The 13,160-nt window shown below is 41.1% G+C and overlaps 1 protein-coding gene across 4 annotated transcripts in view; it reads right to left on the bottom strand.

Moving 5' to 3' along the window:
* Positions 1-13,160, bottom strand: part of mipol1 (mirror-image polydactyly 1) — a 414,667-nt gene that overhangs the window by 139,041 nt on the left and 262,466 nt on the right. For all 4 annotated transcript variants that reach the window (XM_063050030.1, XM_063050040.1, XM_063050047.1 and 1 more), the window contains exon 9: positions 4,640-4,747. In XM_063050030.1, the coding sequence (XP_062906100.1) occupies positions 4,640-4,747 (108 nt within the window). The remainder of the gene's footprint in view (positions 1-4,639; positions 4,748-13,160) is intronic.

The following is a 13,160-nucleotide window of genomic DNA, read 5'->3' as shown; positions in this document are numbered from 1 at the left end:
CAGGGGACACAGCCTCAGAATAGTGTCCTAGTGTCCTTTTAGAATGGAGATGAGGGCAAATTTCTTCAGTTAGAAAATGGTGAATCTACAGAATTCATTTCCACAGGCTACGACTTTATGTACATTTAAGGCAGAAGTTGATAGATTCTTGATTGGTCAGGGCATGAAAGGATACAGGGAGAAGGCAGGAGATTGGGAGGAAAAATAGATCAGCATAATGAAATAGTGGAGCAGACTTGATGGGCTAAATGGCCTAATTCTGTGCCTATATCTTACAGAAATCAATAAACAGTTGACGTTTCAGGGGACACCCTGTTTCAGGACTGAAAAGGAAGGGGGAAGAAGCCAGAATAAAAAGGTGGGGGGAGGGGAAGGAGGATAGCTATAAGATGATAGGTGAAGCTATAGGTGGGTTGAAAAGATAAAGGGATGGAGAGAAAGGAATCTGATAAGAGATGAGAGAGGACCAGAGGAGAATGGAAAGGTAGAGGGGGCCTGGGGAAGATGATAGGCAGGTGAGAAGAGGTAAGAGGGGCCAGACTGAGGAATAGAAGAAAAGGGGAAGGAGATGGAATTATTTTTTTACCGGAAGAAGAAATTAATATTCATGCCATCAGATTGGAGGCAACCCAAATGGAATAAAAGGTGTTGCTCCTCCACCCTGAGGGTGGCCTCCTCTTAGGACAAGAGAGGAGGCCATGGACCAACATTTAGGAATGAGAATGGGAATCGGAATTAAAATGTTTGGCCACTGGGAAGTTCTGTTTTTGGTGCTCAATGAAATGTTCCCCCAATTTACGATGGGTCTCACCAACGTACAGGAGGCTGCATTGAGACCACTGGACACAATAGACCACCCCAGCAGCCTTGCGGGTAAAGTGTTGCCTCACCTGGAAGGATTGTTTGGGGCCCTGAATGGAAGTGAGGGAGGAGGTGAATGGGCATGTGTAGCACTTTGGCCACTTGCAGGGATAAGTGCCAGAATGGAGATTAATGGGGAGGGATGAATGGACAAGGGAATCACGGTGGGAGCAATCACTGTGGAAAGCAGAGAGAGAAGGAGGAGGTAAAGATATGTTTAGTGGTAGGATCCTTTTGGACGTGGCGAAAGATGATGTGTTGGATGCGGACACTGATGGGGTAAGGACAAGAGGAACTCTGTCGCTGTTAAGGCAGCGGGAAGATGAGCGAGTGCAGATGTTCGGGAAATGCAGGAGATGTGGGTGAAGGCAGCATCAATAGTGGAGGGAGGAAAACCCTTCTGATGTCCTGGAATGGAAAGCCGCGTCCTGGGAACAGATGCCGTGGAGGCGAAGAAACTGAGAAAAGGGATTAGCATTTTTACAGGAGATAGGGTGGGAGAAGGTATAGCCAAGATAACCATGAGAATCAGTATGTTTATAAAAGATGTCGGTCAACAGTTTTTCTCCAGAAATGGAGACAGAGAAATCAAGAAAGAAGAGGGAGATGTCACAAATGGACCAAGTGAAATTCAGAATCAGAATCAGATTTAATATCACTGGCAAAAGTTGTGAAATTTGTTAATTTTACAGCAGCAGTACAATGAAATACATGATAAATAAATATAGAGAAAAAATTGAGTTACATTAAGTTACATTACATACAGATATATGTCTATTAAATAGTTAAGTTAAAATAAGAACTGCAAAATAACAGAAATAAAAAAGTAGTAAAGTAGTGTTCATGGGTTCAATGTCTATTTAGAAATTGGATGGCAGAGGGGAAATAGCTGTTCCTAAATCGCTGAGTGTGTGCCTTCAAGCTTCTGTACCTCCTTCCCGACAGTAACGTTGCGAAGAAGGCATATCCTGGGTGAAGCAGATGGTGGACACCAGCTTCTTAAGGCACCACTCCTTGAAGGTGTCTTGTATACTACACAGGGTGGTACCCATGATAGAGTTAACTTATTTAACAAGTTTCTGCAACTTATTTCGATCTTGTGCAATGGTCCCCCCCACCCCCCCATACCAGACGGTGATGCAGCCAGACAGAATGCTCTCCGTAGTACAATTAAGGGCAGGGTGGAAGTTGAAGGCAAAGTTGGGGGGTATTTCTGAGGAAAGCTTGGAACATGGACTGTTGTACATAGCAAACGAAGAGGCTGGCATATCTAGGACCCTGGAGAAAGTAAGAAGAGCCGAAGGAAATGTTGCTGAGGAGAGGATCAGTCTGTCAGACTGAGGAGGGTGGTGATAGAGAGGAATTGGTTGGTTATTTTATTGAGAAAGAAGTGGAGAGTTTTAAGGCCTTCTTGATGGAGGATAGAAGTATATAGGGACTGGACATCCATGGTGAAAATAAGAATATAATAAGAATAAAAATAAAATTTGAAGTGAACAACAGGAATTCTGCAGATGCTGGAAATTCAAGCAACATACATCAAAGTTGCTGGTGAACGCAGCAGGCCAAGCAGCATCTATAGGAAGAGGCGCAGTCGACGTTTCAGGCCAAGACCCTTCGTCAGGACTAACTGAAGGAAGAGTGAGTAAGGGATTTGAAAGCTGGAGGGGGAGGGGGAGATGCAAAATGATAGGAGAAGACAGGAGGGGGAGGGATAGAGCCGAGAGCTGGACAGGTGATAGGCAAAAGGGGATACGAGAGGATCATGGGACAGGAGGCCTAGGGAGAAAGACGGGGGGGGGGGTGTCCCAGAGGATGGGCAAGAGGTATATTCAGAGGGACAGAGGGAGAAAAAGGAGAGTGAGAGAAAGAATGTGTGCATAAAAAGGAGTAACAGCTGGGGTACGAGGGGGAGGTGGGGCCTAGCGGAAGTTAGAAAAGTCAATGTTCATGCCATCAGGTTGGAGGCTACCCAGACGGAATATAAGGTGTTGTTCCTCCAACCTGAGTGTGGCTTCATCTTTACAGTAGAGGAGGCCGTGGATAGACATGTCAGAATGGGAATGGGATGTGGAATTAAAATGTGTGGCCACTGGGAGATCCTGCTTTCTCTGGCGGACAGAGGGAGACCGCTTTGCTGAACATCTACGCTCTGTCCGCCAGAGAAAGCAGGATCTCCCAGTGGCCACACATTTTAATTCCACATCCCATTCCCATTCTGACATGTCTATCCACGGCCTCCTCTACTGTAAAGATGAAGCCACACTCAGGTTGGAGGAACAACACCTTATATTCCGTCTGGGTAGCCTCCAACCTGATGGCATGAACATTGACTTCTCTAACTTCCGCTAGGCCCCACCTCCCCCTCGTACCCCAGCTGTTACTCATTTTTATGCACACATTCTTTCTCTCACTCTCCTTTTTCTCCCTCTGTCCCTCTGAATATACCTCTTGCCCATCCTCTGGGTCACCCCCCCCCCCGTCTTTCTCCCTAGGCCTCCTGTCCCATGATCCTCTCGTATCCCCTTTTGCCTATCACCTGTCCAGCTCTCGGCTCTATCCCTCCCCCTCCTGTCTTCTCCTATCATTTTGCATCTCCCCCTCCCCCTCCAGCTTTCAAATCCCTTACTCACTCTTCCTTCAGTTAGTCCTGACGAAGGGTCTCGGCCTGAAACGTCGACTGCGCCTCTTCCTATAGATGCTGCTTGGCCTGCTGTGTTCACCAGCAACTTTGATGTATGTTGCTAAAATTTGAAGTGAGGAGATCAAGAGCATGAGAAGTTTTGTGGAGGTAGGTGGGAAGGGGCTGAACCAAGGGGGATAGAATGGGAGTTGAGCTATGAGAACACAAGTTCAGTGGGTCAGAAGCAGGCAGAGACGATAGGCCTACCCGGACAGTCAGGTTTGTGGATCTTGAGCAAGGGGTAGAAGTAAGCAGTGCAGGATAAGGAAGCTATGAGTTTGCTGGCAGTGGATGGGAGCTCCCCAGAGTTGATGCAGTCGGTGATGGTGTCGGAGACAGTTTTCTGATGGTTTGGAGTGGGGCTCTTCTTCAGGGGATAGGTATGAGGAGGTGTCTGAGAGTGCTGCCTGGTCTCAGCAAAGTAGAGGTCAGTGCACCACACTACAATAGCATCTCCTTTGTCTGAGACTGCCTCCTGCTCTCAACAAGGTAGAGGTCAGTCCGATCTATAAATCGTTAAATTATTTTTGTGCAAAAACATGTATTGTTTCCAGTGAGTGAATAGTAGCTTTTGCTTCAAATAGTAGCTATACTTCAAGTATCTGGTTTTATACTCCAGATAAAACCAGGAAGAGGTTGTTTTTAGAGCTCCAGAATTTTTAATTCTTCAGTTCACCTTATGACCATATGTATCAGTGCATCAATGCCAAGTCACTACACAAAAAAGCATAAATTTTAGAAAATGGATGCTAATTATAAAATTAGCATCTGTTAAACAATGAAGTTAAATTTGAACGTTCTGGTATTTGAATACAATGTTTAATTCAAAATAATCACAAAATATATACCTAGAAAAGATATCAAAAGATTGATCAGATGTTGACACTGTGAAGTTTAATCTATTTTCCAATTTAACATTCTATAAAAAATTTTTAGGGGACATGAAAACCCCCAAAAAACGTACTGCACTCCTTGTTTAAAGAAGAGGCTGTTGACAAATGTACTAGTGCTGAAATGTAAACAATAGATATCAAAAGGACAGGATGACACCTGTGGGTTAACCCAAACTTCACTCAGAGTGTGCAAAAGATTTACCTTCAAGGCACATTCTTGATTGTTTTCAGTACTCAGCTGTCTTGTGTTATTAGCCAATGACTGGTTCTGCTCTTTCAAAAGATGTAGCTCCTCCTCCAACCATCTACACTACAAACAAATAAAGCAACATATTAGCTTATAGATGGTGAAGCATTTCTGGAACCTATTAATTACATTAAAATGATCAACAGAGGTATATAGTTCCCAATATCTTATAGTAACCAATTTTAATATCCTGTGTTGAATACATAAATGTTTGATGGATAAATCAATTCATTCAGCTTCTACCACGTAATTTAAAAAAAATACACTCGATTTTACTGAAGACTTACTTTCTTATAAAATATGCTGCATTTTTGAATTACCAAAAACAAACTTGGAAATCTTGAGTAAATTAATCAAAATTAATCATTTAAATGTCATTAGCTCGACAATATAAACTTTCCTTTGTATCAATATTAAAAAAACCTGTTTGAGTTTCAATTGCAAAACAATACTTCTGCTTCAGCTCAAATACTGCTGGTCTTTTTGTTGGTTGTTGAAGATAGCACTGTAGGCATGGTCTCAATGGACTTTAGTAAGGCATATGCTAAGTCCCAAATGGTAGGCTGGCTCAGAAGGTTACGGCACACAAGACCTAAAGTAAGATGGGGAATTTGAACCTGAAAGTCGCTTCATGATTAGATGTGAAGGGTAGGGTGGAAGGATGCTTTTTGATTAGAAATCTGTGACTAGTGGTGTACAACATAGTTGTGTGCTGGGCCCATACTTACTTATGATATATATTAATGAAGTGGATGCAAGCATAGGAGCTATGACTAGTAAGTTTGCCAATGACACATTTGGTGGCATAATAGGCAGTGGGGAAGGTTGGCTGAAGTTCACAATGGGAAATAGATCAGGTGGAAAGTTGGGTGGAGATGAAATTAAACTTGACAAATGAAAAGTTATGCACTTTGGAAAGTCAAATATGGGCTGACAAGAGTAAACAGATATATGGCATTGTTGCTTTATTAGTACAGGGCACAAAATATGACAGCTAAAAAATTACAAAATACTGATTTACAAACTATTAGTTAGACAGCATAGAGTGGAGGCGCTTTTGGTTTTTGAACGAACACTTCCTGCACGGGGTAATTTAGATTTCAACTCACAGTGCACACGGTAGAAAGACATTCATCTCCATCCACTCTTTACTTGTCCTTGAAACAACAATATCTGTGAGTCTTAAGCTTTCTTGATATTGGTAAACATTTAGTAGATGTAAACAGAAGAAATTCTGCAGATGCTGATGCACCTTGAAGGAAGTATTATGTTTATCATTTATCACTATTAAGCTATCATTGCGCTACGAGTTCACTGGTCTTCATGGCAAAGCTATAGAATGTTGCATGTGTGTATTAACTTGTTTAACACTGATTGTGAGAATACTCAGTACTATGGGTTGTGAAAGGAAACAGGAGCACCTCCACTCAGACAGCAAAAAAAGGTCAGTGAAGTACTATGTACCATTCTGGTTACCACATTATAGGAAGGAAGGACTAGAGACACAAAAAAAGACATTAGATCCAAGAGCAAAACGTAAAATGCTGGAGGAACTGCTCAAGACATGGCCTAGAACAGAAGACTTAAGTTATGGGGAGAGATTTAATAGGCCTTAGAAATGATAAGCTTAATGGATAGGGTAGATAGAATTTTCTTCCTGTGATAAAGTTATCAAAAATTAGAAGGCATGGGTTTAAGATGGGAACATTAAACAGCACAGCACAGGAACAGGCCTTTAGGGCCATGATGTCTGTTGTGAAGCAAGACGCTAATGGAAACTAATCCCATCTCCCTGTACGTGGGCTATATCTCTCTATTCTTTACCTATTCACAGGCTTGTCTAAATGCTTCTTAAACACTGCTTTAATATTTGCTTCCACCACCTTCACTGCAGTGTAATCCAGGCTCCTATCACTTTTCTTTTAAACAACTTGCCTTATAAATATCTTAAATCTTTTTTTGAGCCTGCTTTAATAAGTGAGAGGAAGGAATTTTAAAGGAGATTTGGAAGGCAACTTTTCTTAAAATGAGAATGGTAACATCTAAAACTCATTGTCATATGAGGTGGTAGAATGAAATATAATCAACACTTAAGAAACATTTAAGATGATGCTTAAATAGACAAGGCATGGAAGGATACAGAACTAATGCAGGTCAATGTTGATGGGCCAAAAGGTCCATTTTGCTGCTACCTAACTCCAAGACTCTACAAAGTCACATCGTGCAATATGTTGCTGGATGGCCTCCTTTATTCTGTCCTCTCCAGACGTCATACAACCCTCTGTTACTCAAAGCTACTCACATCATGCGGTGATGCATCACTGTCTGGTATGCAGGGGCCACTGTATAGGATCGGAAAAAGCTGCAATAAGTGCAAACTCAGTTAGTTTCATCATGGGCACTATCCTCCCCAGCATCGAGGGCTAGTTAAAAGATGATCCTTTGAAAAGGCCGCATCCATCATTAAGGATCCCCATCACCCTCTTCTCACTGTTACTATCAAGGAGGTGGTACAGGAGCCCAAAAACATGTGCTCAGTGTTCCAGGTACTGCTTCTTCCGTTCTGCCACCAGATTTCTGAATGGATAATGAACCCATGAACACTTCAGCAGTATTTTATTTTCCCTCTTTTTTGCACTACTTATTTTTTATATATACACTGTACCTCTTACTGTAATTTATAGTTTTTATTACTATGTGTTGCAATATAATGCTGATGCAAAACAACACATTTCATGACATTTCATGCCAGTGATATTAATCCCGATTCTGATTTATACAGATCAAGTCATTACACTGATAGAATATGGTAAAACAGTAACAATGCAGAATAAGGTGTAAAAGCTACCAAAAATTGCAGTGCAGGAAAATGATAAAGTGCAAGATCATAACAAGGTAGACTGTGAGGCCAAGAGTCCATCTTATCATACAAGAGGTCCATTCAAGAGTCTGACAACAGTGGGATAGAAGCTGTCCTTGAGCCTGATGGAACATGCTTTCAGTTCCCTAGTGGGACAGGGGAGAAGAGTGAAAGTCCAGGGTGGGTGGTATCTTTGATTATGTTGGTTCTTTTACTGAGACAGTGAGCAGTATCGACAAAGTCCTTACAGCAAGATATACAAAATGCTGGAGGAACTCAGCAGGCCAGGCAGCATCTATGGAAAAGAGTACAATCGACATTTCGGGCAGAGACCCTTCTGCAGGACTGGAGAAAAATAGGTGAGGAATAGAGTTAAAAGGTGGGGGTGGGGGAGAGAAACACAGGTGATAGGTGAAACCAGGAGGGCAGGGATGATGTAAAGAGCTGGGAAGTTGATTGGTGAAAGAGATACAGGGCTGGAGAAGAGGGAGTCTAATAGAGGACAGAAAAGTGGGGAGGAGCACTAGAAGGAGGCGATGGGCAGGAAAGGAGATAAGTGAGAGAGGGAAAAGGAGATGAGGAATGGTGAAGAGGGGGCAGAAGTGGGGCCATTACCCAAAGTTTGAGAAATCAATGTTGATGCCATTAGGTTGGAGGTTACCCAGACAGAATATAAGGTGTTGTTCCTCCAACTGAGTGTGGTCTTGTTGTGACTGTAGAGGAAGCCATGGAGTTATATATCAGGATGGGAATGGGATGTGGGATTAAACAGTGGCCACTGGGAGATCCCGCTTCTTCTGGCGAGCAGAGCGTAGTTGCTTGGCGAAGCAGTCTCCCAATCTATGTCAGGTATCACCGATGTACAGGAGGCACCAAACACAGTATATGACTCCAATGGATTCACAGGTGAAGTTTTGCTTCACCTGGAAGGACTGTTTGGGGCCCTGAATGGTAGTGAGGGAGGTGGTGTAGAGACAGGTACAGCACTTGTCCTGCTTGTAAGGGTAAGTGCCAGGAGGGAGATCAGTGAGGAGAGATGAATGGACAAGTGAGTCGCATAGGGTACGATCTCTGTGGAAAGCAGAAAGTGTGGGCAGGGAGGAAAGATGTGCTTGGTGGTGGGATCCTGTTGGAGATGGCGTAAGTTCCAAAGAATTATGTGCTGGACATGGAGGCTGATGGGGTGATAGGTGAGGACAAGAGGAACCTTAGAGAAGCTGGTTCCCATGATGTGCTGATCCGTGCCCACAACTCTGCAGTTTCTTGCAGTGAAGTGTAGAGCAGTTACCATACCAAGCTTTCTATGGTGCATCAACAAAAATTGATAAGAGTTTATAAGGACATGCCAAATTTCTTTAGATGCCTGAGGAAGTAGAAGCACTGGTAAGCTTTCTTGACTCGGTATCAATCTGATTGGACTAGGAGAGGCTATAGGTAATGTTGACACCTCAATACTGTTGATACTGCATGTGCATTGTGTCCTTTCTAAAGTCAATGACCAGCTCTTTTGTTTTATTGACATTGAGGGAAATGTTGTTATCATGACACCAAGTCACTAAGCCCTCTATCTCCTTCCTGTACTCTGACTCATCATTTCTTGAGATGTGGCCCACTACAGAGGTATCATCTGTGAACTTTTAGATGTTGGAGCAGAATCTGGTCACACATTCGTGAGTGTAGAGAGAGTAGAGTAGGGGGCTGAGGACGCAGCCTTGTGGAGCACCAGTGTTTAGAACAATCGCGTTGGATAAGTGAAAATGAGTGCTTGATGGTTGCGTAGGTTTGTTTCTGTGCTGTACAACTGTGAGATTCCAGTAACTCTTACATGTTATCCTTCTCTGTTCCTTCAAACACACAGTTTCATTTGCCAGGTTGGTAGTCTTCTCAGAGAATTATCAGGTTCTAAATGCCCAGGATGCACACTTTCAGGGTTACATTTTAGACAATAGTTTTTATTCTTTTCTAGTTGCTTAGAATTGCTCACATGATTGACACTACAAGATCTGACAAATGAAATCTACGGTACCTTTTTGATTATATCCAGATTATATTAATACTTACAACTTACTGTGATTTTTTGGAGAGGTGCAGTGCTCAGAATTGCTGGGGTACATTAATTTACTTTCATGGATTCTACAGCTCATGTCAGTATTATTGATTCATTTTTTAATTTGCACTATTTGTTTTTTTTTACACCTTGATTGCCTGCCAGTCTTTATTCATGTATACACTCAGTGGCCACTTTATTAGATACATCTGTATAACCTGTTTGTTATTGCAAATATCTAATCAGTTAATCATGTGGTAGCAATTCAATACATAAAAGCATGCAGGCAAGGGAAAGAGGTTCAGTTGTTGTTCAGAATTGGAAAGAAATGTATCTAAGTGACTTTGACCAAGTAATGATTATTGGTGCCAGACGGGGTGGTTTGAATATCTCAGAAACTGCTGATCTCGTGGGATTTTCATGCACAACATTCTCTGGAGTTTACAAAGAATGGTGAGAAAAACAAAAATAAAATCCCCTTACAACAATCCACAGCTGTACCTTCATCAGTAACCCTTGTCACCTCATCCAAAAACCTCAATCAAGTTAGTGAAACTTGACTTGCCCCACACAAAGCCACGTTGGCTCTCCCTGTGCCATGGTTTTCCAAATGTTCATAAATCCTACCCCTAAGAAATTCTTTCCGGTAACTTCCCTACCACTGACATGAGACCTGCAGGTCTATAGTTTGCAGGATTACCTCTGGTTTGCTTTGTGAACAATGGAATAGAATTAGCTACTCGCCAGTCCTCCAGCACCTCACCCATGGGTGGAGAGGATACAAAGATATTAGACAAAGACACAGCAATCTCTTCTCTTGCCTCTCTTAATAACCTGGGGTATATTTCATCAGGCCCTGGGGACTTATCCAACTTAAAGCTCTTTATGAGACCCAACATTACCTCCTCCTTTACTTTCTTAGTATCAGTCTACATTTATATTTATAATATTAAAGCCTCAGAATTGTTCAAACACGAACAGCAGTTTAGTGGGTTTGTTTTAAGCTCGGTTAAGACATGAGCAAAGCAGGCTCTAGCTTGTTGGACTAAGTAGGTTTTACTTGTCCTATTGAGACTACCATCAGTCAGGAGGTACCGTAGCATTAGGACAAGAACTGTTAGGATGGGAATCAGCTTCTTCCCCCAGGCCATAGGACTATTGAACTCCCTGGCACCACCCAGGTCTCATCACGCATGAAGTGCCATTAGTGTTATACTGTTTACTTTTTGACTTGTGTCATAAATGCACCTTATTATTTGTAAATCTACTTGTGGGAATATTACTTTATGTGTTATGTGTGTGAGTTATATGTACTGTGATATACACCTTAGTCTGGAAGACTGTTGGTTCATTTGGCAGTATAGATGTGTATGGTTGAATAACAATAAACTAAAATTGAACTTGAATTTGAACTTGAGATTATTGGCATAAATGATAAGGGAAATCACATCTACCGAATCTGCAGACATAGGTTCCACTGTCTAGGTACAGATAAGATTTGGGGTTTGGCCTTTTTTAACTGAAAAGTGCTGGAATTTTTTCTTCCTTACTTTTAAAATGTACTCTTTTTTTTATATAAAGGGAGCATCAGGAATCACTAAGCAGTGAGTTCTGCACCAGTAGATCTAGACAACATCCTGGGCAAATTTGCTTCCTATTATGACAGCAGAGGAGACCAACATAGTCACATCACAATCCAATCAAAATGAAATCCCAGAACCATTTCACTAATGTGTGAATGTGATTACGCCACTGCCAGAATTCCTGTAGTAAAACTATGCTGATATGAATGTTGAAATCTTACAGTCCTGAATTTTCTGTGCCCCGTTGTTCCAAGGCAAATAATTCCTTTAACTTTCAGCTACCGTATATTACTATATTCTGATTACAGCATCGTATGCTTAGATTTATCTTTTATGCGATTCGTTACTGAAATCAGTCTCAGTCACAAGGAAATACTTTGCAACTTCTTAAGGAAACAGTCCTATCACAGAAAGTACATTAACTTAATCGGCTGACATTTGAAGAATATGTTTTGTTTAAAAAGCAGTAGTCCAGAACAAAAATTTTGGTTTCCTTTGTGAATATATATAATAAACATTCTGCAACAAAAAGGAAAATAATTGTTTAATATTGCCACCAATACTTAGTGTGAAATAAATTCAGGTCTAAAAATTACCAGCTCTGACTTACTTCACACACATTGACAATGAGCTACTGTATATGATATAGAAGCTGCTTGCTTAATTCACATATCTTTTCAGAGTTGCTGAGTTATAAGATTTTAGAATATTAGCCTAAGTGTAGTAAACTACTTGGTTGATTACCACCTCATTCAAGAAATGCTTCAGAAACTGCAGCAGATTAACCTTGAAATGCTCTCTCCTACCAATTTGAATATATCAAAATAATTATTTTCAAATTAAACTCTGTAGTTTAGTCTTAGTAATAGTGATATCCAACATTAAAGGTCTGACATTCTAACCTTTGTAAAAGCAAAAAAAATATTGTTGTATTTTGTACATTCATCATCATCATTATTACGTACCATGTCCTATGACGTGGGTGATCATGGTCTTTTGATCATGATTGTTCTTGGCAAATTTTCTACAGAAGTTGTTTGCCAGTGCCGCCTTCTAGGCAGTCTTTACAAGACAGATCATTATTAATTTTCTTCAGAGATTGTCTGCCTCATGTCAGTGATCGCACAACCTGGACGTGTGATGTGCACCAGCTGCTTACACGACCATCCACCACCTGCTACCATGGCTCTATGTGATCATCATCGGGGGGGGGGAGGTGAGTGGGGTTTAAGCAGATGCTACATTTTGCCCAAGGGTGACCTGTGGGCTAGCGGAGGAAAGGAGCACCTTACACTTCCTTTGGTAGAGACGTATCTCCACCTGTCACTGCTACTATATAGGAAACTCGCCATCCAGCAATGATCATTTTAAATAATTTCAGGAAGTGTTTCTGTTTGCAGCAAGGTTTTTTTTATATAAGTATCTTCAGTATTTCAAACAAAGATAATGCTTCACACTAGTAGTTCCTTCACCCTTTCTGGCACATTTTCCATTGTTGAGAATACCTTAAACTGACCATCAATATTCAAGAGTGTTCTTGTAGTTATTTCTCCTATTAGTACCAAGTTACACAATGGAAGTTCAGTGAGCAAATGAACTGATCAAGATTAGATCTATAAAAACAATTAACAATGCACATGAAATGGAATGCAAAAACATTCACATAATCTAATCTGCATACTATAAGGCTCTCTATGGAAGTGCCAAAGAATCATCGGATAAGAACCATTTTGACTTTTGTAATGAAGCATTCCATTGAATGCTCAAGAGACTGTCTGAACTTTTACTGAGATTAATATGTAAAGTCCACACTTGCACAGAAGTTTTCAAAATTTCACTCTTCTATTAGAAAATACCATCTTGAAATTGAAATAATTTGTTTCATCTCAAACTCAAAGATTCAAAGGTTCATTTTATTGTAAAGTATGCATGTACAATACAATTCTGATATTTGTCTTCTCCAGATAGCCATGAAATACAGAAAGG

The sequence above is a fragment of the Mobula hypostoma genome, chromosome 1, assembly GCF_963921235.1.
Source record: "Mobula hypostoma chromosome 1, sMobHyp1.1, whole genome shotgun sequence".
Classification (NCBI taxonomy): domain Eukaryota; kingdom Metazoa; phylum Chordata; class Chondrichthyes; order Myliobatiformes; family Myliobatidae; genus Mobula; species Mobula hypostoma.
Note: the sequence above shows the minus strand (reverse complement) of the source record. Positions and strands in the feature narration are given on the sequence as shown.